At 56.0% G+C, this 24492-nt stretch overlaps 4 protein-coding genes across 7 annotated transcripts; 2 read left to right on the top strand and 2 right to left on the bottom strand.

Moving 5' to 3' along the window:
• Positions 1-1960: 1960 nt before the first annotated feature.
• LOC117649606 lies at positions 1961-15302 on the bottom strand. The gene is made up of 7 exons (XM_034392501.1): positions 14599-15302; positions 9821-9917; positions 6966-7139; positions 5724-5873; positions 5304-5583; positions 5056-5261; positions 1961-4616 (listed from the first exon to the last, which is right to left on the bottom strand). Exons 1-7 carry the CDS (start codon positions 14608-14610, stop codon positions 4165-4167), a joined length of 1371 nt encoding a protein of 456 aa, XP_034248392.1. The 5' UTR covers positions 14611-15302; the 3' UTR covers positions 1961-4164.
• A 760-nt stretch (positions 15303-16062) lies between these two features.
• Positions 16063-17854, top strand: LOC117649215 (tRNA methyltransferase 10 homolog A). Of its 4 annotated transcripts, none has more exons than XM_034391749.1 (7): positions 16063-16200; positions 16295-16542; positions 16621-16783; positions 16862-17005; positions 17085-17231; positions 17316-17421; positions 17505-17854. In XM_034391749.1, exons 2-7 carry the CDS (start codon positions 16319-16321, stop codon positions 17741-17743), a joined length of 1023 nt encoding a protein of 340 aa, XP_034247640.1. In that variant the 5' UTR covers positions 16063-16200; positions 16295-16318; the 3' UTR covers positions 17744-17854. The 4 variants fall into 4 exon arrangements, with proteins under 4 accessions (XP_034247640.1, XP_034247642.1, XP_034247639.1 ...); XM_034391751.1 differs by having other exon boundaries at positions 16290-16542; positions 16621-16741; XM_034391748.1 differs by having other exon boundaries at positions 16290-16542.
• On the bottom strand, positions 17826-18846 carry LOC117649216 (UPF0193 protein EVG1). The gene is made up of 4 exons (XM_034391752.1): positions 18722-18846; positions 18407-18646; positions 18114-18257; positions 17826-18028 (listed from the first exon to the last, which is right to left on the bottom strand). The coding sequence occupies exons 1-4, from the start codon at positions 18813-18815 to the stop codon at positions 17859-17861; spliced, it is 648 nt and encodes a 215-aa protein (XP_034247643.1). The 5' UTR covers positions 18816-18846; the 3' UTR covers positions 17826-17858.
• Positions 18847-19840: 994 nt separating this feature from the next.
• On the top strand, positions 19841-24102 carry LOC117649605. The gene is made up of 11 exons (XM_034392499.1): positions 19841-19981; positions 20665-20710; positions 20788-21096; positions 21171-21266; positions 21392-21707; positions 21804-21889; positions 21971-22115; positions 22201-22561; positions 23568-23622; positions 23822-23892; positions 24012-24102. The coding sequence occupies exons 2-11, from the start codon at positions 20699-20701 to the stop codon at positions 24100-24102; spliced, it is 1542 nt and encodes a 513-aa protein (XP_034248390.1). The 5' UTR covers positions 19841-19981; positions 20665-20698.
• The last annotated feature ends 390 nt before the right edge of the window (positions 24103-24492 follow it).

The raw sequence follows: 24492 nt of genomic DNA, 5'->3' as shown, positions 1-24492 counted from the left end.
CTGCGGAGCCGCAGCCGGCACGGCGGCACGGCACGGCGGCTGCAGCTGCGAGATGGAGCGCAGCCGCCGACGGCCGGGACGCCGCGGACGAGGAGGACGAGGACGCCGAGGACGAGGACGCCGATGGCGACGCCGCCGCGCTCCATAGCGGCACCCGCCAGATTTTCGCCGCCTGCAAAAGTCTTGACACGAACAGGAAGTTGTTGTCGGTGGTGTTGTTTCCGGATGGCGGCTCGGCGAGGAGGTCATGTGGACCGCCAGGACCAGCGGCATTCACGGCCGGGGAAGGTGAAGGAGACGGCGCCGCCTCGATGTAGGCCACGTGGGTCATGTGGGTCATCTGGAGATTGCTGCTTTACGCTTCACGGTGTGTACTTTTCAGCGTGGCGCGCCACGGCGCCGCGCCCGGCCGCGCCCGCATGCTGCTGCCAGCTGGGACGCGCGCGCGGACGCGCAGGTGGCGCGCCGACTGTTCCTTTTACTGTTGTCGTTATTAAAATTATTCTTTCCCCCAAAATGCCTTTTCTCATTACGGCCATTCTGACGGTTGAATCAACACGAGTTTGGTCGCGCGCTGTTTGGCAACATGCACCTGATTGCTAAGTGGGTCGAGCGGGCTGGCTACGGCCCGGCGGCCCTGGCGGCCCCGGCCGGGGACAAAGGGGTGGCTGTGGACTGTGATACAGCCCCGACGCTGCGGAAGCCAAAAAGGGGTGGGGGAGGGGGAGGGAGTCCAGGGCGCGGCGGAGAGGGAGGGGGTAAATAGTCTCTCGGCTGGATTCGGAACGCTGGGGCGGCTGGGAGGTCAATCGCTCTCAAGCTCAGATCAAGACGATGAGGGAATTCACACTGTAAAATGGACCAGTACAAATTAGGACGTGACCTGCTCACACTTTTCTTTTATGTATGCTGTCGTAATTTTTTTCCCGCCAAGTTTGTGCTGACGCAGAATCGCACAAAAATTCGCACGAAATATCGTACAAATTTGTGATGAAAGTACGCGTAAAATTGAGTGAAGCCACGTGCGAAATTTGTACTTAGGCATTGAGTTTGTGCGGCTGCTCTGGCGCTATCCTTGCAGTGTGAGCGTCACCTGGTGGTGTTGATCGTGGCGTTCTGTGCTGCGTTGAAACATCAAAACAGGAAGAAAAGAAAGAGACACAGTCGTTAACGAGCAAGAAATAGTTCCATATATTTCCTCATATACCTTCTATAGCTTTCTCTCCAAAACCAGTTTTTACACAACAGAGGCTAGGAATTCACAATAATCATCGTAGTAATAATAATCATAATAATCATAATAATCATAATAATGTTTGGCATCGCAACGTTACGACAACGCTTTCTTTGAGTAATAATAAAACAAGGGAGACACCCGAGAGCTATTTGGTATTTTTGGTTCATTTCATCTGAACCCTTTTACAGTTTTTTTTTCTTCAGCTTTTTAGCACGAACACGAGCAGGGGGCCGAGTTAGGCCGGGTGCGGCAGCGCGCACGCATGCGCAGTGGTTCCCGGGCACTCCGCCCCGCCGTCCCGGCTGGGTCCCGGCGTGGTCCCGGGTCCCGAGTCCCGGGTCCCGGCCACTGGGCTGCAGAGGCTGCAGCGCGCCAGCACCCCGCCAGCCCGGCCCCGTGGCAGTGGTGAATAGCTTATTATCAAATCAGGAGACTGCATTCCACAGCTTCACAACCTTGGGGCGGCAACACGACGCCACAAACAATAATAAAAACAACAAGAGTACGGTCAAGACTGAGGCTGGGCGGGAAGGGGTCTCCATCGGCACAGCCAGGGCACCGCCAGGGCACCGCCCTACGAGGCGTTCGTTGTCTGGCCTACTCACGGCTCTCTGGGGCCGCGGCCCGAACGGGGCGCCCACCCCGCGCCCACCCACGCGCCCCTGGAGCCACCATCCGGCAGCTGAGCCCCCTCCCCTCCCCTCCCCCTCCCCCGCCCTACAGGGGACTCGCTGCCGTTCCCGACCGCCTCCTCCGTCCTTGCACCCGCCTTTCTTTTTTTGTCCCTTTTTTTTCGAAAACGAAAATGAACCGTAGAAATTAAAGCGTCCATTTGCCGATTTGGGTTTTGTTTTGTCGTTTGTGTTTACAGAGGCCCAGCCTGCGATATGCAACGACAACGGGAACACAGCCACCACTCAATTTGTGCAATTGTGACATTTAGGCAGTCCATTTGCTAATTATTCGGTTACAATTATTACACGGTCTTACAAAATAAAAATGTGTGAGCAGCTTGGCCTTCGAGGCCGTGGGCCACGCGGGACCTCCTTTCCTCTCTCTCTCTCTCTCTCTCTCTCTCTCTCTCTCTCTCTCTCTCTCTCTCTCTCTCTCTCTCACTCTCTCTCACTCAGTCACTCACTCCGTCGCGCACTCACGCATTCTCTCTCTCACTCTCGCTGACTGCGGTTCTGTGGCTGCAGTCTGTCTGTCTGTAGTCGGAGCACATTCGGCATGAGTAAGCGAGCGTCATCTACAGTCTCGCTAGTTAACAATGCTACAGTCTGAATTCGTACTTCACAAAAACATCAACAAATCAAGACCAAAACAAAAATCCGTCGGCGGTTCGTTTGTCTTTCCACATTTCGTTTACATAATATAATTTTTAAAGCTTTTTAACCGTACATTAATTACTTAATAATATCAACAAACAGGGTGACAGCGTTCTCTGCCGTAAAGAACACACGGGTAACTTCAGGGAACAGTCCACCTGTTCCCTTCCCAGAGTTTAAACAAGTCACAATGATGAGACGTGAAACAAGACTTTTGGTAAGACAGCAAGATTTCGGCAAGATAAGAACGCCGGAACGCAGTCCGGCCACTCCCCACCCCTCTCGCACGCACACTCTCACACACGCACACACACGCACTCACCCACACCCGCCCACACAGGCACACACGCACACACACATGCACGCCCCGCCACGCCCCGCCCCGCCACGCCTCGCAGCCATTCGGCACTTCGTGACTCCGTGTCGAGTATTGCTCTTCGTCAGTAAAACTTGAGAAAAAAGATCTTTGGAGCGACTGCGTGAGCAAAGGGATCCCCTCCCGGCCAGGAACGGACGGTCCGAATGGATATCAAGCCGATTAGACCAGCCATTCCTTGCTGGGCATTGGTTCTGAGAAACGCGCCCGTTTTTTCCAAAAGTCCCTCCTGCCTCTCCCCCTATCTTATATCATAACCCTAATAAAAAAGAACAAAACAACAACAACAAAAATCAACATAAAAGATTGATTTTTTTATTTTCCTCACACTAAATGTTGGGACCTTTTTTTCCAGCTAGTAACGTTATCTGCGTACCAAAGTAAAGCTAATTTTCTCGTTCCCAATCAAGAACGGTTTGTGAAAAATTGATCGTTCTAAGGGTCACTCTGTTCTTCCTAAGGGAAACAAACTTGTGCTGGGCGTCGAGGCTGCCTGGCGCGGCCGCACAGGGCACTGTAGGCCACCGACACGCTTTTCGTACAGGATTTTGATATTAATTTCAACAGCATTCCCACTATTATATGAATTTACATACACAGACTGTCAGCTCTATCTTGACATTCTCGTAACCTAAAAAATAAAACGCGACTCCTCTTATTTTATTATTTTCCTTTTTTTGTCTTGATGATGGTAGTCTTGCGAAAAAACCATTCTGAAATAACAACCGTCCGTGGTATTTCTCCAAACCCGAGCGGGGCAGCCAAAGTCGCCAGCCCTATCTCTATCTCACTTGGCTTGCTGCGCCAGTCGCGTCGTCCAACAATCCCTCCAACAATTCCTAATTAACATGTAAACATCACAGCACTTAACATGCAACCTTCTCACAATCATGAAAAAGTTTCGACGACGTGCGTTGCGTTTCCGGCCTCGGCACAACTTAGCTGTGTCTGCTTCCGGTCGCTGCCGGTCACTTCCGGTCACTGCCGGTCGGAAGCTACGACACGCGTGGCGCGCTCACTGCCCCACCCCGCTTCCCTCCCGCTGCTGCTACCGCTGCTGCTGCTGCTGGTTGCAAACCATATGAGGCGACACACAAAGTGATGAAGAATGACGACGAAAGTGGTGAACACAATGAACAACAACAACAACAACGAACAACAACACTCACTTGACGAGCTCCAACACTCACAGAGTAAGTTTTAGTAAAGTATTAGTAAATAGTTTAAAGTCTGTCCTCGTCCTCCTCCTCCTCGGGCGGGTCGGGCAGCCCGGGCTCCACGTCCTCCTTGTAGCCCGGGTGCTCCGAGATGGCGTAGTAGTTGCCGTTGTAGATGACCCCCAGCTCCTGCAGCACGTCGCCCCGGATCGTCGCCTTGATGGTCCAGTTGTAGCAGTCGTCGCTCTCGCTCTCGCGGTCCAGCCGCTCCACGTCCAGGATCTTGGAGTTGAGCCGCTCCAGGATGATGCCGATGTCCTTGATGGAGAGGTGGCGCTTCTGGTCCACCGACAGCTGGTCGATGAGCAGGAGGAACTTCTCGCTCGTCACGGCCTCCTCCTCCAGCACCGTGTTGTCCGTCTCCGACTCGGACGAGTCGCCGCCGTGCTCGGCCTGCATGGCGCCGCCGCGGCCCTCGATGTCCAGGAAGCGCACGTGCTGGCCGCCGCGGAGCGTGCCTGCGTGCGAGAGAGAGGAGCGCGTTACTCGTCACACTCGTAGGGCACGCCCCATGAGTGCGAGGGAGACAGCGGCGAAAACGTCTCTCGGAATCAGTCCGGAGAGCACGCCGCCAACGCCGTGACGCGCACGAGTGGCGCTGCCGCTGTTTGCGTGGCCCGACGGCCCCACCGCGATGCGTCTCGAAATCCGAGTCGACGTGAGCATGCCCCGCAAAGCGCCGCAAAGCCCCGCAAAAGCACGGGGAGGCATCTTCACGTCGACCCGCATTTAGAGTTGCTAGTGGAGGTACCTAAACGTCTCCATACAGTGGAGGCGCTCCCCGCTTTGAATGACCTCGCTTGTCCACCCTGCCCCTTTGCGGACCGCTGGGGTTATTGCTGCCTGTCTAGTCCCTGTCCCAGCCTCTGGCTCCGACGTGCTACGCGTGTTACTCACCAGTGCGTCCCCCCGCCATGGAGGAGGTGGGCTGCGGGGAGGTCTGCGAGCCGACGTCCTGGATGGGCGACGTGGCCACGCTCTTGTGCACGGCGATGAAGCGGCCCTCCTCGTGCAGCGCGCAGCAGTGGAAGTCGCACTCGGCGGCCAGGGCCAGGGCGGCGGCCCGCTGCGCGCACGCCGTGTCCAGCGAGGAGCCCGCCCCCGGCGGCCCCGCCTGCCGGGACAGGCGCAGGGGCGGCGGGTGCTGCAGGTGGTGCCGGCTGGTCTGCGTGGGGCCCGGGGACTGCAGCGGCACCTGGCCGCCCAGCCCGGCCACCTCGTCGTCGTGGTTGATGACGGTGATGTGGGGGCCGGGGCCGTACCGCGCCGAGCTGGGCGGCGTGTAGATGTCGTTGAGCACGGCCTGCTGCTTCTCCAGGGACGTCTGGATCACGAGCGCCGGCGGCTTGGACTTGCCCGGACCAGCGGGCCCGCCGCCGCCGCCGCCAACCGTCCCCGCCATCGAGCCCGAGGCCGCCGTCGTCGCTCCCTGCTGGAGGCCCTGGAGGCCTGGCGGGGCGGGGGACACGCGGCCAGCGGGGCCGCCTCCAGGTCCGCCCCCGCCGGCCCGCCAGGCCCGCCGCCAGGTCCGGCCGGGCCTCCGCCGGGCCCGCCAAGGAGGCCCTGCTGCCCGGCCTGCCCGGCCTTGGCGTGGTCCCAGTGCAGGACGACAGTAACTCGGCCCTTGTTGTCCATGATCTTCCAAGACGGCACCTCATTCTGCAACTCCAGGGCGTTGATGGTCTCACATACGATCCGAGGGATGGCGGTGATCGCTGCAACACACGCCACACCCTCACAGCTCGCGCCTCGCCTCGCCTCGCCCCGCGCCAAGCACGCACCGCCCCGCACGGCCACACACGGCCACGGCCCGCTCTGCCTCGGTCACGAGTGCATGCGAGCTCACGGCGCCGAGAGTCAAAAAATGTGAATAAGAAGGAAAAAATGTGCCGGATAAAAAAGTGAATCGCTTTTCTCGTGCAAGATGTGCGAGAGTTTGCTAGTAATGAAATCCATTAGAAAAGAAACGATTGGAGTGGTTTGCCCAGATCCACTGTTAAAAAATGTTCCGCTGTGGAACGTATGTTGTTTAGCATTTTTTTTTAAATGATGAAACCACGAATTTTAGAGCTATTTTGTTTTAATGAGTGCCTGAAGAAAATGGAGTGCCGCGTGCCTCCACGTACCGTTCTCAAAGTCGGCAGCCTCGTCGTAGTCTTCGCCGTCCCCTGGAACACAAGCCGACGGTACTCTCTGGACTGGCACACTGGCGAACGCCTTTAACTCCTCGACACATTTTTCAACAGTGTACGGGCTGGTGGCAGGCCTCGCGTGTTTCTCAATGCCCACACGACAAAAAAAAAAAAAAAAAAAAAACAGTGCACCAGCATTACCGTGGCATCTCGAAACCCCGGACGCACAAGGTAGTCCTTATCCCGAGGAGACTTCTGTTTTTCTTCTCAGGTCATCATTTTATTTAAATAGCACAGGTAATGAAAGACTTTCCGAAAAACACAGCAATGAAAAACGGAACTAAGATGCCCTGCTGTGGCCAAAATCGCCAACTGGTTCCCTCTTTTTTTTCCTACTCGCAGCACTGGTTGATCTCCACTTGCAGCCCCTCAAACCCAACCCACAGTGGGCCAGAAGACCGGTGGAGGCGGCCAAAACTCTAGACGTGTTTTGAGCTCCAGAGCCGCTAAATGGAACTCAAACCGGACGTGTGACCCCACTAATAGATTGCTCTCCGAACGAGGAATCCATTGGTGTTGGTGGGGTCACACGTTCAGTTCGAGTCCCGTCTCGCGTCTAGAGTGTTGGCCGCCGCCACCGGCCTTCTGGCCCACTGGCACCCCCACGCCACTCACCCGCGCGGATGAAGTCGACCCCTGGAGGGCGCCAGCGCTCTCCGGGCCGCAGCAGCAGCAGCACCGAATTGTTGGGGAGTGTTCTGAAGTACTCGCCGTCTTCGACCTGGGTGCCGTCGCTCTCGAGCACCAGGCGAGCGGCCTCGTTGGCGGGGACGCCGAGCTTCTCCTTGCCTGCAACAGGCAACCGCCATCGGCGTCTCGGTCACAGAGCACTCGAACATCTTCGGGGTCATGTTGCCGCGCCAACGTTGCTTTGCGAATGTCCTCTCCGAGGTTGGTGGACCCCGCCGAAGCCGGTCCGGTCGCGTGGATGAACGCCTGACGACCCCTGGGTAGGCCACGCGGACACACGCCTGCAGTGCGTGTGGCCTGCCCCGGACTCGGCGGGCGCTCCCTCCCTGGACCCTTCCGCTCCACTGGGCCGCCACGCCACGCCACGCCACGCCGTGTGGGCCGAGTGCGCCTGGTATTGACGGAGTCCCACGTCGTAGTTCGGAACTCGCGCCACTGGACTGTTCCGAGAGTCGCTCCGACCACGGCACGGCACGCCCTACCAGCCCGAGAGAGCGACAGCGCGACGAGAAGGACGCGCGGAAGCAGCCAAGCCGCCCCCAGCCAGCAGCCCTCCCCGGGCCCGGGGTGCTGCGCAGGGATGCTCGCATTAAACCAGACGGCACATGACAGAGGCAGCGGCCTTCGCCATCGGCGTGCCGTGGCGCGGCGTGGCGCGGCGTGGCGTGCATTCCGATAGCGCTAGGTGAATCGGGTTGGCCGGGGCCTCGGCCGGGGCAAGGGGCGGCAAGGGGCCTGGGGTCTCGGAGGGCCGAGGGCCGAGGCCCGGAACTGACGGCTCCCGATGCGATACCGCTTGACATCCGCCCCGGTGCCGCCCCGGTGCCGCCTCGGCCGTGCTACCTCGAGTGGAAGAGGAGGGAGGAGTTGGCCGAGGTTCGCTTGCAGGCAACGGCCAAGCGGCCGACGTTGTCTATCGGATGGTGGCGTGCGCCTGGCATGGGGTATAACGCAGGGCTGCGACACACACACACACACACACACACAAGCGCGGTGCAGGCTCCTTCCAGGGCTCCTTGACAGGGACGTTCAGCGCGCGTGCACCCCCCCCCCCCTTTTCCTCCTTTGCAGCGGCGGGCGCCTTGATTCGGCAATGGCCCTCAGCCGCAGCGTCCGAGCCGTCCGCGCCGTCCGCAGTGCGTTGATGCAGCAGCCTGATTCCGACAGTCGTTTTCGTCGCTCTGTCTCTCTCTCGTTCTCATGGGGTGTCTCCTATAGGTGCGAGAGTGGCAGAGCGACGAAAATCGGAATCTGTCCACAGCTTCGTAGCCACGCCGCGCAACGCTTGCCGCGCCGCCGCCACGCTCCGCTCTGCCTCCGAGCAGGCCGTACCCATCTAGGCCGTGTCCTCAACGCCGTACCCCTCTACGCTACGCCATGCCGCCCTGCCCCGCCACGCCCCGCCACGCCCCGCCCCGCCCCGCCCGCACGCCCCGCCACGCCCCGCTACGCCGGCCCAGCAGCCCGTCAGTGGAGGCTGCCAGGCTCTGCCAGGCTCTGCCAGGCTGCCCTTGTGGAGGGGGCGCGAGGCGAGGCGAGGCGAGGCGAGGGGTTCATCGATCGGTTGGACCGTTTGTAGTGCTGCCGGAGCCGCCCGGACGCCTTGCCCGCGGCCCGGCCCGGCCCGGCCTCCTCGGCCCTACACCGCCACGGCCCACGGCCCGCCCCCTGCGCGGACTCTGGTCGGTCTGGGACCCAGGCCCAGGGCTGGTAAGGCCGCTGCAGCGCTGCAGACAAGGCTTCAACTCTCCGTTTCTTCTGGTCGTCAACGCGGCGGCGCGGCGGCGGTCAAATGCCGCCGGAGGGGGACGGTTCCTCGCACGAGCCTCAGCCTCCAGACGAACCTCGGACTGCGCGGTGCCCCCCGCATCATCAGCGGGATGGTTTTCATGCAGGCCGCTTATTGTTTTTGTTTTGCGCACATCGAGAAATCGGGTTAAATTTGTTCCGACCCGCCTACACGTCGCCAACCAGAAAAGACTTGAGGTGCCGATGCAGACGCAAATACGAGGCGTCCATTCTGAAAACCCTTTCCCACTTTTCCCTTCGCGAAATTGCTCACCTCGTGCATTGGGCCAGTGCCGGTCTTTGTGAAGGCTATGTTCTGAACTAAGCGCGGATCCAGAGGGGGGCAAAAGGACAATTGCCCTTCCCTTGACAGATAGCCGCCTGAAAGGTAGGCAAAAGCAACACTTTACCCCTCACGGTAAAAACGGTTCCTGGTTTTCCCAGGAACCCCCTGGAAATCGCCTATGTCTTCGCCATAGGGCTCCTGGGAAAACCAGGTACCGTGTTTACCGTGCTGTATGTAGGCAAAAAGTGCTACTTTGACCCCCCCCCTCAGGACGCCGCTGGATCCGCCACTGGTTCTGAAGGGTGACGAGGACAGTTTGATTTGGCTCGGAATGCGCCCAATCTAATAGTCGCGCTATTCCGAGGCGTTGTTTCACACGATTAGAAAACTTGTATGGGGTAATCCGTAAAGACCCTGTTTAGAATATCTCTCTACGGAAAGACCACATGATTTTCTAAAAATACCCACGTTGTCCAAAGCTCGTAGATCGATATGGAACTGTTCATTTCATTTCCTTCTAACGTTTCGGGGTGCCATTCATTCTCGTCGCCCCGACTAATGCTACGGACGAGCCCCCTAGACGCACTGCTTCCAACTAAACTAACGACAGTGCCCCATTTGACCCATCTCATCGCCGCCACACTAATAAAAGGAATGAAAATAACTAATCGCAGTAATTACAAACAATAATACATGTACTACTCACCTCGGACAACGAGTTCCTCAAAACTTGACACCACCAGACCTTTGCGGAGGTTTCTTTGGCTGTCCCATATCTTGAAGGGTTGCTTGCCGCGCGCCTCCTGCAACAAAAAGCACTCCTTGTAGTCGCCCGCCAGAAAAGGCAGCGCGCCGAGCGACTGCCAATGGAACTGCAGTTTGGCAACAAACACGTGTGTTTGTGGCCAATTTGACTCGTTCAACACATGAGCATCGTGGTAACACTTTTTCTCGGTTGAAGAACGTTTGAAAACCTTTGGATGAATCGAAATCCTAAACGACTGTCAAACTTCGTTCCACTTCACTGCATTTTGATTGCACCTGTTGCGTGTGACCCTAAGGTGTACTGTCGATTTGGGACCCTGCTGTGAAGCCGCCTACATCCGGTGTGCATTTTTGAGGGCATTTATCGCGCTTAATTACAGTGCTAAATGGGCGGGCATCCAAGAGGAAAAAAGGATCCGCAGCTGCACTCTACTCGAAGACTAACTTACATCACACTGGCATTGGTCGGTTACTATCGACGCGCGTACTTTAAACCGATACAGCGACATAGATACTCACTGATCCGAAAAAATCTATATCTGGCTGAGACAGTTCACTCAGGAAAATTTCCTTTGTCCTTGAATTTTTCTCACCATTATGAGAAACTCGGATGCATTTTTGAACTAAATCAAATATACTTTCCTCCAACAATCTACCAGGACCAAGAAATAACTTTCTTTCTTTATTCCGACACGGTACTCTCAGGCTCTTATGACTATTCATGCAAAAATCTTGAGAAAAATCACCCCTTGTATTAACTAAGCGAAATTTGCTGTCTCCCTGGCTGAATCACCTCCTAAGATCTCCTTCCCTGCCAGTATCATTTACAACTACAACAACAACAATTGGTTTCGAATCGTCACCACGTTCGCCCATTCATTCCTTCCCGCACTTGTCCCCTTTTCAATCTAATTTCGATGCCTTGTTGTGTCCGAGAGAACCAGTCACAAAGCCCGAAATAAATCGAATCCAATTGACCTCAATTTTATTGATTTTCTCAACGACTCACTACCAGGACAGACAAGTCAAGTTTATATGCAATGAGGTCAAACTGCGTAAAGATGTTACTGCCTTAGGGATCATTATGAGGTCAACATGGCTCTGTCAGATGTCAACATGGCCGAAGTGTGACTTGGTGCTCTCTTTGGGCAAAGTAAATTCTTACTCAAAATAACTGAGACTAATGATTTTTATGGCAGATACTTTTTTTGGGATGGGAGTTTAGGAATGCGGTGGGCCGTGCACAATGTGCCGTGCGCGGTCCACAAGAATCTAGGGCCCCGGCCTCCCTGCCCCCAGCGTGGCCGTGCCGTGGCCGTGCCGCGGCCGTGCCGTGGCTCTACGCGGACCTCTCGTATCGACCCCCCGCCCACCATGGGAAGCCCCAAGCCGCGCTGCCAGGCCGACTAGCCTCATGTCTGGCTGCGCTGGGCTGGCGGCTGGGCTGGCGGCTGGGCTGGCGGTTGGGTCGGCCGCTGGCTGGTCCCACAACCTACCCTATGGTATTGGGACGAGCAGGGCAGAGCGACCCCATGAGTCAAGGGGCTTGGACCTCATCACATCATCACGGATAGCTCCGAAAAAGGGCGCGAAAAAGTATGCCCCCGCCCCCTACCTCAACTCTTCGCTTCATCGCCCCACCCTCCATTCCTCTCCCCTTCGTGGCCAAATTTTGTGAGATTGTGAGATTATCTTAGGGTCATCCGCATACTGTAATACGTCCGTCCTCTCGCACTCATTGACAAACCGCACGGAGGGACAAAGATATATCTTATGTAAGGCTATGAAACGGCACACCGCTCAAAGTGCCTGAAAAGTATGAACCTGCACTCTCATTCCAGGAACGTGACATCACGTTGAAACGAACGTGACAATATGTCACGTTCCTTTGAGCATTGTGTCACGTTCGTTTGAATGTGAACAAGCTGATTTTTTACCAATTCACACCCCAACGAATGTGACACAATACTCAAACGAGCATGATATTTTGTAACGTTCGTTTCAACGTGATGTCACGTTCCTGGAATGAGAGTGTGCACGAAAAAGCCTCAGCCGCGTGAGATGACCACAACAGTCTAAATTTTAAGCACCGCTAAAATAAATTCAAAGCTACTAATGTATTGCTTTAAAAATGTACGACTAATTTTTCAAAAATTTGTAGATTGGAGAGTATGCGATGCGGTAGAGTGCAGCTGACTTCCAAAATTGGAGGAGAAAAGGTCTGTGTGGGCCCGCGGGTTATCGTTTTTAACAGTGCCGCAAAGCTGCCTCCCGCGGGTGCGTGCATGGCGTATTTTTATCTCTGTCGCTCTCAATTTTTACGCACCCTTGCCCTTCAAAGACCCTCGACCCGCGAGCGAGGTGACCCTTCTAAAAGTTTAGCTGTGGAATCATCGGCACAGGGGAAAAAGTCCATGCCGGAGGGAGAGGCGGTAGAGGGTGCGTTATCCTATTTTTATCCGCAAATCTTCCCCACCCCTAAAAATTCCATGGAATCTCATACGCCACACCTTCCCCAGATTTCACTGCAATGTCGTCATTTTGGTACGGACTGAAGGGGCAGAAGAAGACCTCTTTTTTTACCCATAAAAATGTCATTTTCTGTGCTTTTTTGTTTTGTTTTCAAAATTGTAAGTGTTGCCAGTATTAAGGTGGCTTCCTCCTCTACTCCCCCCCCCTCCCCCGGCCATCAAAAAAAGGAGAAGAGATTGAAACAAAGAAGACAGGGGAACCGTGGTGCAGCAATTTGATCGTGTAAAAAGGGGTGGGTGTCATCATGGGGGCCGCGCAGCTGGCGTGGCTCGCGTTTCGAGTCGAGGTTTGCTTGGCGGGAGAACGTCCGGGTCGACGAGAAGCGGTCGACAAGCGACAAGCACGAGGTGCAACACCCCCCCCCCCCCCCCTCTCTACCCACCAGGGCCGGAGAGCGGAAATGTGGCGGAACACCGAACGGCGCGCCGCAAGACAACAAGCAGGACAACAAGGTCCTCTGCCAAAACTGGCTGGCGAGGCTACCCGGCAGCAGAGGCCCGGCACGGCCACGGCCTGGCCGTTCCTAACACCTCACTCCCAGCGCAAATTTTGAGATTTTTGCGCTTTTTGGAGTTTTATTTCGTAAACGGATAGAAGTGAAAAGAAGTAACTAAAAACAAATGACTAAAATAACTAAAATCCAAAATTAATTTATAAATTTGAATCATCCTCTGCATTGATTATTTTTTATCTCTAGTTGTTTACGTAATAAGGGCACTCAAAATCTCAATAAATGTTAAGTTTGCACGTCCCAGCGAGGACGAAAACTGGCGAACGGCAGTAGCGTCGCGACCGCCAAAGGAAAGTATCTCAGGAATGGATTATCGCAATGATGACAAAACCCCATGCGCCCCCATTGTTTCTGGCCGGGGCACCAACCCAGTGCCGTTCGTGTCTGAGGGTGAGAGGGCAGGGGAGGGATAACTTCGTTATAGCCACTGTCATGACCCGAGGCCTTAAGTCCCACCGAGCAAAGGGAGTAGTCGGCCACATATGACAGTGTATTTGTGTTCTACTTGGGCGTGGACCACTTCAAACACTGAAAATCTACCGGCGTGACTTCGTGCCGCTGCAGGGGCGTGAAGAAAGTGTCAGGCCATTAAACGGCATGACACAAAAGTCACGCCAAAAATCGGCGTGACTCAAAAATTCACGCCAATTTTTGGCGTGAATTTCTTGTCATGCCGCTTTTTGGCGTGACTTGCCTCAGAAAACGCGTTGTCAATCACGCCAAATGAGGGCGTGACTCATATGTCACGCCGTTTTTCAGCGTGAATTTCGTGTCACGCCAATTTTTGGCGTGACTTTTTGTCACGCCATAATTTGGCCATGTGTCCGACCATTACGTTTTCAGTGAATTGTTTAAAAATCAACGTTTTAAGCATGGAAGCATCGTTCCAAAGACTGTCATCACAGTGCCGGTGCACCGGTGCGACCTGCGTGTTCCGGGCGTGGCCCACCGCGGCATGGGCATGGCGGCATGGGTATGGCGGCATGGGCATGGCGGCATGGGCATGGCGGCATGGGTATGGCGGCATGGGTATGGCGGCATGGGTATGGCGTCATGGGCATGGCGGCATGGCATGGCGGCATGGGCATGGCGGCATGGGTATGGCGGCATGGGTATGGCGTCATGGGCATGGCGGCATGGCATGGCGGCATGGGTATGGCGGCATGGGCATGGCGGCATGGGCATGGCAGCATGGACATGGCGGCATGGGCATGGCGGCATGGCCCACCCACAGCGCGGCTCGCGTGGTGACCCACGGCGCGGTCCATACGACTTAGGCCACTGCAGGTCCATAATATCGATTCGTGGCCCACGCCCTTCCCAACAGTGTGACGGTGTATTGTGACGCGTGATTGGTGCTGTTACTGGTGTACTCACGGTCTCGGTCATGCCCGCCTGGTGCTCAGTATCCAGAGTAAATCCACACGGTTGCGGTTGCACATCACTAATCACACTGGTTAGGTTAGGGTTGCCCCTCACTCATCACACTTCACTTGGCTTGCGCTGCTTCCGATATCACTCTCACTTTAGCCTGGCCTGTGCCGGTCCGGGACTCTGGGATGGAGGATGGGGGCTCAGCGCGGAGGGCCCGCCCCTAGCGCCCCGGCCCTTCGTAGCCGTGGGCAAGGCCTCGGGCAAGGCCGTGGGCAAGGCCGTGGGCAAGGCCGTGGGCTTACCTCTCTTGCCATCACGCGCCCATTACGGCCTGGCTGCCATGGGGCCCTCGCTGGGGCCCTCGCTGGGGCCCGCGGCCCTGCGGCCTGGCCTGCTCAGCACTGCGACACTGCCTGCGACACTGCCACACTGCGACGCGCTTCACTGTTCCTTGCAGCTGCACAGGCTGCACAGGCTGCAGCGGCTGCCGCCGAGGCTGCAGTTGCTGCAGAGGCTGCAGAGGCTGCCAAGGCTGGGCCGGCCTGCGGCTGCAGCTGCTGCGGGGGCTGCGGGGGCTGCGGTGGCCCACCGACCGTGGCTGTGCGGACTGGATGGACTAGGCCATGACGGGGTCGCCATGCCGATGCTGAGGCCGCTATCTAGCCATGGCGCTGCGGTTGCAGCCATAAGGCCATGCGGCGCGGCCCGGCGGCCTGGGCTGGCCTGGCCTGGACTGGCCTGGGCTGGGCCTGGGCCCCTCCCCGCCCTCTCTCTCCGGCTATCGCGGCTGGCGCGGCTGGCGGCGGAAGATCTCGGCAGCTGTCGTCGTGTCGCGGGTCGACGCGGTCCTCGCGGGTGGTGGCCGTGCGTCCGGCCCTGCCTCCCTGGCCAGAGCCTCGCCGTCCGTGCCCCCCCGATCCGTGCTGACTCCGTCACTCCGTCACTCCGTCCAGGTCCTGGCACACCCAGCCCAGCCCGTCCCGCGCCGTCCCTTCTGGCCCCAGGACCTACCGCGCTCGCACTGAGGCTGCCAGGACTCTCGCCACGCCAGGCTCGCCACCCCCTCTTCCCCGCGGCCCCGCCCCGCCCCCGGCCCGCCCCCGGCCCGCCCCCGCTACGGCCCCCGCTGCCCCCGTCGGCCGCCGCATCCCTCGTTGGTCCTGGGGCCGCCTCCCACTCGGCGCACCCGCCCCCCACACTCGCCCCTTCAGGACCTTAGGCCGGAGGGTGGGGCGGGGCGGGGCGGGGCGGGGCGGGGGTGCGACCGAAGAATTCCACTGAAACGGCTGTCACCCCGGAGGAATGCGGCACTAAATTGCCGTTATTCCAGTTCGCTTAATTTGAAATAGCCCTGGATCAATTTCGTTCATCACTTCAAACGCAATTTTTAAGATTGAGGTGAATGCAACGTCCTTATGGCGAGCGGGAGGGGCGGGGAAGGCCATGTGAGGAGAAGGCCTGGCCGTCCTCTCTCTAGGGCTTACTCGCGTCGGAATCGGAAGCCCCCTACTTCGCAACCCAAGGGAGAAACAGTTTCCCGCCATCGTTCAATTTTCCCGCCTTAGGCGAGTGCCAACAGCTGAAATGTGACGAATTGTGTCGTTCGTCTTGCCGTCATGTCCCTCAACATTTCTTCTTTTCGTGCTGAATTTCAAATTTCCCATCGTTCCCTGCTTGGTATGTCATACTTTCATCTCTTGAAAACTTAAACGGTTTTGATACTGGCTCGTTTGAATGTTACACAGCCTGTATGAGAAGCTGTGCGTTATTCGCAGGCATAGATAGAACTTTATTCGCAGTATTGTGTGTTGTGGTCTGCTAGCCGTGTGATGTTGTCAACATTAAAAGCCCGTTTAAAAGTGGAATTTCGACCTGATACTGTTTCTCTCGCCTTTCCAGCATAGGTATTACAATTTTCAATCCGAAACACATTTTCCTATTAAGTGCTTCATCTTTGGCATTCTATTGATTCGTATTCTCATTCTGGTCCAAGGTTAGGTTCTCCTTTTGTTTTGTAAATTAATGGATGAGATGGAGATTCAAACGGAGTTGTCTGACTCAAATCAAGTTCCATTGCTGAAAGATACGGAGCAAGAATCTGGAAATTCTAATGGAGCTTCAAATGACGTCCAGGATCAGGATCTCGCTGAATCAAATAGTTCCGATACATCTCAGCAACTTAGTAAAAGGATGCAACGGAAAATTAGAAAGCGGGAGCAGTGGTTGGCAAATCTTCCTGCAAAGAGGTAATATGAATCGTTTGTTCAATTTTTTTTGTTTGACATAACTATTATTCCTAATTCATCCATGTGCTAATTTTACAGAGCCAAAGAGAGAGAGAAATACAAACTGAAGCGGCAAGCTGCGCGCGCTAACAATGAAGTCCTCCCATCACGGAAAAAACTTAAAGAGTGCACTATGGCCAATAGTAGCTGCAAAGTTCGTGTGTGTATTGACTTGGACTTTGATGACCTTATGAACCCTCGGGTGAGCAAGTAATAAATGTAAATGCAAAGCCTTTCCTGTTATTTTAATAATTTTGTTCTGACCTGTGCTTTCTTACAGGATATTGGCAAATGTGTGAAGCAAATGATGAGATGCTACACTCTTAACAGACGGACAGAAAATCCCATGCAGCTTTATTTTACTAGTTTCAATGGAAAGTCCGAACAAGAAATGAATAAAAATAATGGTTACATGAATTGGGATGTGAGTATTGTTAAATCTGTTGTTGTGAAGCTCTATTTTGTTTTTCTTGAAATAATTTATAATCAGAATATGAATGTAGGTTCACTTTGAAAAGAACGCCTATACTGATGTGTTTTCAAAAGATGAAATCATCTACTTAAGCAGCGAGTCTGATAATATAATAAGTGATCTAGATGACACAAAAGTCTACATTATTGGTGGACTTGTTGATCACAATGCTCATAAGGTAATTTTTTCTTCATCTTCTTTAAACCGCAAGATGTTATAAAATTATTTTTATGATTTTGTAACCATTATGTATTTTCAATAGGGTTTATGTCATCGCTTAGCTGAAGAAAAGAAGATAGCTCATGCCCAACTTCCAATATCTGAGTTTCTGGACCTCAAATCAAGAAAGGTTTTAACCATTGATCATGGTAAGACCAAAGTGAACCTTCTGGGGCTGGGTGTTTCATTCTCACTGTATTTTTCATACTTTTCTTGTTTCTTTTATTTTTAGTATTTGAGATTCTTCTTGGTGTGAGCCAAGGCCTGTCTTGGAAAGACGCATTCTTGAAGGTTTTACCTCAACGGAAAGGAGCTATTGTCAAGGAAGAAAATAGTTCGGATACTTGCACAGATGTCAAGAATTCTGAAAATGCGTGTATTAATACAGAAAATACCTTTACACACAAAGAACTTTCTGCTCTTTCCGAAGTCAATAAAATTGAAGTGGAAGAAAAACTGTCTGAAACTTAATGAAGTTTGTGCAGAATATTTCATTTTTGTTAACCAATTTTGTGATAAATTTTGTGCCTTGTTATTTACAACATTTGTAATTGTTTGACAGTAAATGCTAATAATGTTGAACATTTTATTTATCAGGGCCAATTTCCAACTCCTTGCACCTCTCTTTATCTATCCTCTCCATCTCTCTTACTTTGGCTGCAATTTCTTGCTGAATTATTGGATAGTATTTATGAGCCTGGCCAAGATCTTCCATCTCTTTCAAAAACTGCACACGCTCATTCACTTCTTGTACAACTGCAAAACATTAAAAAAAACAAAGTTTTTATTTGTTACTTATTTTTAGCTTATTTGAGGGGGTAATTAAATAACATGTACTCACGTTCGTCAAAGCGGTCCATCTCGGCCTGGGCCGGCGGACTGGACGGCCTCCTGAACTTGCTCTTCTTGTTGCGAGGGGAGGGCGGCATCACCCTGCCGAAGGACATCTTGTCTTGGAACGTGCGCTTCTCCCCGTCTTTGTCAACTGCAACAATGCAAGGCGACCTACTTTCACGGCCATTCGCAGATGCCGTCGTTCTGCTGGCCAGGTGTACTCGCTCGATTCTACAGCCGCGCGCCGGCGGAGCTGCCTGAGCCACCGTACACCGAAAAAACTTGAATGAGCCCTCTTACTTCTCGGGTGCGCGGGCACGAAGCGGTCCCTCTCGTAGGCGCCCGAGCTGAGAATGGTGTCCCGCAGGCGTCGGCACCCCAGCCGGAAGGGGTTGTTGGCTTCGAAGGGGTTGTTGGCGCGGGGCAGCGACGAGGGGCAGTGCGCGGGCTGCGGCTGTGCGGGCAGCGAGTCTCCCTGGCGCAGCGACGCGCCCAGCTGCTTGCGCTGCAGCATGGTCAACCGGCTCTCCGCCATCAGGACTAGACACAAAATGGAAAACGTCAAAAGGCGAGGTTTGAACCAGGGCCACTCGCATGCGTCAACACGACCAGTACCTTTGAGGAGCTGGTGCGTTTCGGGGCTGTACGTGGCCCGCTTGGCGTGCAGCACCCCCGCCCCCATGGGCACGCTGGGGTACTTCCTGTCCATGGCCGCGCTGCCGCTGACTGGCGCCAGGCGCCGCGGTTCTTGCTGTCGGTCCTGTCGGTCCCGATGTAGTGCCTCGCGGTGCACGCGCCGGAACGGCCGGAACGAGGACGGGGCTACAGTGGCGCGGCGGCGGGGCGGGGAGGGTCGCGACGACGCGGTGCCATGGAAACGGCCGACAACCCCTCCGGGACGCCCTGGCTGACGCTGCCTACGCCAGCCTATGCCGTCGCGGCGGGCCGAGGGTCGCGCCGGCGTCTCTGGATCGTCTCACCCTCTCCTGGGTGTTGATGTCGATATCGTCGGCACGCCCTCCAGCGACCCAACCGCCACCCAGCCGCGCAATGACAACCAGCTCGCCCTGCTCCATGTGCCCCGTGTCCGACCAGGCTGCCCAGCATGGTCGAGGTCGATGACCGCAAAGGAAGGCGAGAGGAACTTGAACGCAGACGGCACCGCGTCGCCGCGCTTTCGGAGACGAGTTTTGAAGCTCGCACCGTGCCCGCCACCGCCAACGCACGGCGACTGCGAATAGCGGCTGTTGCTCGCGGGAAGCGGCAACGGTAACGGCACGGGGGGCAGGTTAGGAGGGGCTGATGCTGACCCCTCGGCATCCGCGCGGCCCGCGCTCCGCGGCTAACCCCGTGGCGCCTGGCGCCCCCTGGCGGCCGAGGAGGCAAGTTGCGCGTTCCGGCCGCGGCGCGGCGTCGCGTCCCACGCGGTGGCCCGGTGGCCAGGGCGGCCCAGCGGGCCAGGCCGCCAGCCCGGATCGATGGCTTGGTGGCCGCCCCCGCCCCTCCCTGTAGAGGCATGCCCAGCGGGCTGATTCCGAACAGTGCTTTCGTCGTTCCGTCTCCCTCGCGCTCACAGTGTGTCGCCCGACAGGGTGCGAGAGAGACACAGCGACCAAGTGCTGTTCCGGATCAACCCTGGTCCTGCCACCGCGGCCGCGCCGCGCTCCGGGCGCGGGGGTGGGGGCGGCGTGGGGGTGCAGCGCGGGGCCCGGCCAGTTCCACCAGTGGCCGCTGCCAGACGGGGGCGCCAGCGTCGCTTTGGCCTGCGCCGTTCTGCGCGAGCGGTGTGTTCCTGCGTCGTTTGCTTTGCTTCCTAGTCCAGGCAGTCCAGGCAGCGGATCAGACCCCGGACAGCGGTTCGGCGCACTTTCCGAGGTAAGGCAGGCCGTTGTCGCTTGCAGGTGCCCGTCGTGCCTGCCGTCCTGGTGCTGCGGGCCGCGGCAGGGCGTCGTTGCGTTGCTCGTTGTCGCGGGGCCGCTGCCCGTTCGCCGCGCGCCGCGGCCCAGGCCGGAGGGGTCGGAGTCCCGGAAGGCAGGGGGCTGGCTCGGGGCTGGCGGCACGGTCGGGTCGCCTCGGGGGCAAATCAGGCAAACGCCAGGCCCTTGGCCAGGCCAGGTCAAGCGGCACTGTTGCGCGTTGTGCGTCGTATCGCCAAGGGTCCCTGCACCGTGAGCCCGCGGGCCTAGCCATCGCATTTGCGTGTGCTGCTGACCCACGAGTGTGTGCGCGTCGGGGGTGGGGGAGGGTGGGGGGTGCCGGACTTGCTCTCATTGACAAAGTGGGCCCCGCTGGGGGCGCAGCCAGCAGCCAGCTCTACGCTGGTTCCGCGCGCACGGGGCATGCTGCCTGCAGGCCATGCCGGCCAGTCGGTGCAAGTTTAAGGGCGAGGAGGGCGCCCGACGACTCCCGTGTAGGCATCCCGCACTCACTGGTGCTCGGCGTGCTGCCTATCCAGTGGCCGGCAGGCGTCTGTGTTGGTTCGGCCTGCGCATTCCGCGCAGTGTGACTGACTGCAGCTGTGCCTGACTGACCGGAGGTGTTCTTTCTCTCTCTTCCAGCGTCGCTGCGCCACCGGCGCCAAGTTCAGCCACCATGGGGATTCAGGTAAGCGCGACCCCGCCAGACTACTCAACATTTTTCGCCAGGGCGTCCGTCCTGACGTGATTTTGCCTCTCCTCCAGTTCCTCAAGGTGTCCAACATGTCGAAGCCCACTCCCAACGCGGCCACCCCGTCCGCGGCAGCGCCCCCTGCCGCCCAGGGTGGCCAAGGCGTCCAGGGTGGTGTGCAGGGCGTCCAGGGCGTCCAGGGCATTCAGGGCGTCCAAGGCGCTAAGGGCGTCCAGGGCGTTCTCGGCGGCATCCACGGCGGCGTCCACGGCAACGCCCAGGGCAGCGTCCCCAGGTGCGGCCATTGGGGAGGGCTGCAGGGCTGCGGGCTGGGGGCACCCAAGCCCCGCACCATCGCCAAGCGAGTCAGTAACAGGGCCAAGGTAGGCGCGAGCGTGGACGTCAATGTTGCGTGCCAAATTTGAACTTAGCCGTCTAACCGCATCGCTTTCGGTAGCGAGTCTACGTGATGCAGGGGCGGCCGCTGCTGAGCAGGGTGTACCGCTTCTTCGGGCTGCGCCACGGCACCATGCTGATCGCCATCCACGACCTGGTAAGCGCCGCCAGCCCGGCCAGCGGCCAGCCTGGCCAGCCGCCACCTGCTGACCAACCAGTGGCCAGTGGCATGGCTTTGAACCTGGGTTTGAACCTGCGCGGCGCGCCGCGGCGTGTCTGCAGATGTGGAGCTCGTTCGTGGTGTTCATGCTGGTGCTGGCCACGGCGCACACGCGGGAGATGTCGCGTATGGTGGAGAACGACGTGCAGGCCCAGATGGCGGAGCGCGCAGGGGCGGCCGTCGACGGCGAGAAGCACCACCAGCAGCACCACGCCGGTCAGGCCGGCCAGGCCGGGCAGCCCGCCCTGCCCGACACGCGCTCCTTCTACGAGCGGTACATCGAGGCGGCCATGTCCCAGGCCATGTCCCAGGCCCAGTTCAGCAAGGAGATGCACGAGAACGAGGTGAAGCTCAACAACGGGCTGCACATCGCCACAGGTCAGTGATTGCCGTGCCAGGATACCGCGCATTGAAATTAAAACTCTCGTTCGAAGAACGTTAGTAAACGAAGTTGATTATGTTCTCTGCTGACAGCAATGACCGTGGTCATGGTGTTTGGAATCTCCATGGCCGGCATCGACATGATCGCTTCTATGATGCTGTTGGCTGGAGCCGCTCTGGTGAGTGGCATGGGGAGGTTCATGAAACCTGTGTGAGAAGCTGAGGCTGAGACTAACCTGGTTGACTGGCCCAACCCGCAGCACGTGCGGCAGCTCATGATGCCCTGGCTGTCCCTGCGCTTGCTGGAGATGATGCTCCTCGTCGGCAGCACCGTGGTCTCCATGTTCTGCTACGACCACGGCCTCATCTTCTTCAAGGTGCTCTTCACCGTCTGCCTCATTATCTGTAAGTACCGCAGTTTGGCGACCTCGCGGGAATAGGCCCTTTCTCTCCTGCACTGTAAAGTCAACTTGGCTCGCCCCTGTTCCAGTCGTCGTCTTCTACCACTGGCTGGTGGCCTACTCGCTCCACGAGCACCTCTGCCGCCTGGAGCGCACGGGGCTCGTGCACCACACCCGGCCCAGCCACCACCGCCACGGGGACAGCGTGACCACGCTGACGGCGGCCACGGTGGTGACCCACAGCTCCGGCCACCAGATCCCGGTCCACACCTGCGACGCGCCTCTCTGCCCCAACGCCGGCCGCATCTACAACAACCACCTGTTCAACCCCTCCTCCAAGGCGTACCTGGTCCCGGTGGTGGACTGCCGCCACACGTGTGGGGACACGACGGGCCTGCTCTCCGCCGCCATCGGCCAGCCCATGTCCGCGCCCCCCGCCACCCTCGCACCCCTCGCGGCCGCGGCCACCCCGGCGGCCACCGTGGCGGCCACCGTGGCCTCCGCGGACCCCGTCGCCCCCGCCGCCCCCGCCGCCCCCATTCCAGCCATGCCGCACTTGGAGGTGTCCGAGCTGCCCGCCAAGCCCGCCACGCTCGTGCCTCCTCCGTCGACACCAGCACCGGGTTCAGGTGCCGCTTCGGAAGAGGAGAAGGACCAGTACCGGGTCTAGGTCTAGGCGGCCTACGGCCTACCCCATGCTCCATGGATTCGGGGTTGCTGTGGCCCTCTTCATGCCGAGGCCACTGCTGCGGAGTCCCGAGAGCATGGGGTATCCGTCATCCGTCGTTGCTGTCCCTTCGTTTCCTCTTGGTTTATTCGGCTGGAGTTGTGCGCGCTGCCTCGTGCGTGCACGTGGCACGTCGTGAACGTCGTGGCAGCAGGCGTGTCGAAACTAGGTATCCTGGTCTCCCAATTCCCAGCATGTGTAACTTTATTTGTTCATGAATTTTTTAGTGCTGCTGTGTTTCTTTAGGACAAAGATTTAGCTTCTGGTAAGCCGTTGTGGTAGTAGTGATGACTGTTTCACAAATTTTAAACAGAAAGTAATGGAAGATTGGATTTTATGTCAGAAAGTATTGGGGTTGTTACACGTGGAGTACACAAATATAATTAAATACTGTAGCCAGAATTTTGGATAGTGAATGGAGGGAAAATGTCTAAAAATGATCCCCTTTTCCTCCTATTTATCAGTATCCATAATTTGAAATATGTACGTGTGTAGCTCCCCTCCCTATAAACTTTTGTTTCCTTCATATCTGTACAATGTGCTTGAAGAGCATGAGGACCTGTACTGATGTATCCATTATCATTTATTTATAATGTTATTTTTAAACCATTATGTTTATATAAGCAAGTTATATAATTGTTTTTGTTTTTGGTTGGTTATTGTGGCTCATTTTGAAGAAATGGTGAATCATCACTTTTCTTCCTCAAATGTTTTCCATTTTCTTTTTAGAAAAGATGAGCTCTCTAGACCTCTTTTAACTGTTTCCTTCAGTGCCTATAGAAGTGTTTGATTTTAACAGTTCACATGGAAAATGCTCATCATAGATTATTTCATAGTCATCCTCTTTATTTTGTCATAATGTTCATATACTTTTTAACCGTTCCTTTAAGTTAACTTCTTAAAAATGACGTATATATTTAAAATTTTTGATTAATTGAGTGTGAATGTAAGATGTAAAATTTATATTAAATATTCAATTCAAGGTGATGAGCAGATCACCTCCAGTACGAAACATGTGCAGAATGGCTGTGATTGCTCGTTGTGATTTGAAAAAGTAAGTGTAGGTTTACGAGTAATGAATGAGTTTGAAACCCTCAACCAGATCAGCAGAGGTACACTATGGACTGGACACCGGTATGCTGATTTGTCTCCAACGTTTTTATGATGTCCCAGGAAAAAAGGAATGAGCAGGCTGCCAAGAAAAAGTTGTGGTAAAGCTGCACTTTGTTATACTTTTAAATGTGTTATCTCAGAGCGCTACTGAGGTGTGCCCCCTCTTTCGTTCTGTGTTTAGTGCTGTGAGTGAACAGTTTGTGAAAACTTACTCTATCCTGCTGCTGTGGCCTAAGGGATGTGCAAACAGAAAGTAGTGCCAAAAAGTATTAAAAAGTTGAAGGACATTTAAATATTGTCCTTCAGCATTTCAGGCTTCCTCATACTGGAGGAAATGCAACACCTCTCCCCAAAGTGTAAGATAGCTTGAAAAATTTGTGGAGGCTCGTACATAAATTATGAAAATGATACATATCTGTTCTTAGGTGAAGAGCAATATAATCTAATTAGAATGGGGTTGTGAGATTTGTGCACTCTACGTGTCAAGCTCACTAATGATGCTGACTAAGGGGCTGACCAAACAATCCGCTCCCTTGGCTGA

Source organism: Thrips palmi, unplaced genomic scaffold (assembly GCF_012932325.1).
Source record: "Thrips palmi isolate BJ-2018 unplaced genomic scaffold, TpBJ-2018v1 HiC_scaffold_4, whole genome shotgun sequence".
Classification (NCBI taxonomy): Eukaryota; Metazoa; Arthropoda; class Insecta; order Thysanoptera; family Thripidae; genus Thrips; species Thrips palmi.
The sequence above is the reverse complement of the archived record's forward strand: the minus strand, read 5'-3'. Positions and strand labels throughout refer to the sequence as shown.

Coding starts and splice junctions, on each gene's coding strand:
- LOC117649606 (XM_034392501.1), bottom strand. Junction 7,140..9,820: donor TGAGGAACTCGTTGTCCGAG/GTGAGTAGTACA, acceptor TGCCTGTTGCAG/GCAAGGAGAAGCTCGGCGTC. Junction 5,584..5,723: donor GGCCGGGCAGGCCGGGCAGC/AGGGCCTCCTTG, acceptor TCCAGCAGGGAG/CGACGACGGCGGCCTCGGGC.
- LOC117649215 (XM_034391749.1), top strand. CDS start 16,319: ATGGATGAGATGGAGATTCAAACGGAGTTGTCTGACTCAAATCAAGTT. Junction 17,006..17,084: donor ATGGTTACATGAATTGGGAT/GTGAGTATTGTT, acceptor ATATGAATGTAG/GTTCACTTTGAAAAGAACGC. Junction 17,232..17,315: donor TTGATCACAATGCTCATAAG/GTAATTTTTTCT, acceptor TATTTTCAATAG/GGTTTATGTCATCGCTTAGC.
- LOC117649216 (XM_034391752.1), bottom strand. CDS start 18,815: ATGGACAGGAAGTACCCCAGCGTGCCCATGGGGGCGGGGGTGCTGCAC. Junction 18,258..18,406: donor CGTGCCCGCGCACCCGAGAA/GTAAGAGGGCTC, acceptor GCATTGTTGCAG/TTGACAAAGACGGGGAGAAG. Junction 18,029..18,113: donor GATGGACCGCTTTGACGAAC/GTGAGTACATGT, acceptor AATGTTTTGCAG/TTGTACAAGAAGTGAATGAG.
- LOC117649605 (XM_034392499.1), top strand. Junction 21,267..21,391: donor TGATCGCCATCCACGACCTG/GTAAGCGCCGCC, acceptor GCGTGTCTGCAG/ATGTGGAGCTCGTTCGTGGT. Junction 22,562..23,567: donor CCCCCCGCCACCCTCGCACC/CCTCGCGGCCGC, acceptor TTTTCTTTTTAG/AAAAGATGAGCTCTCTAGAC.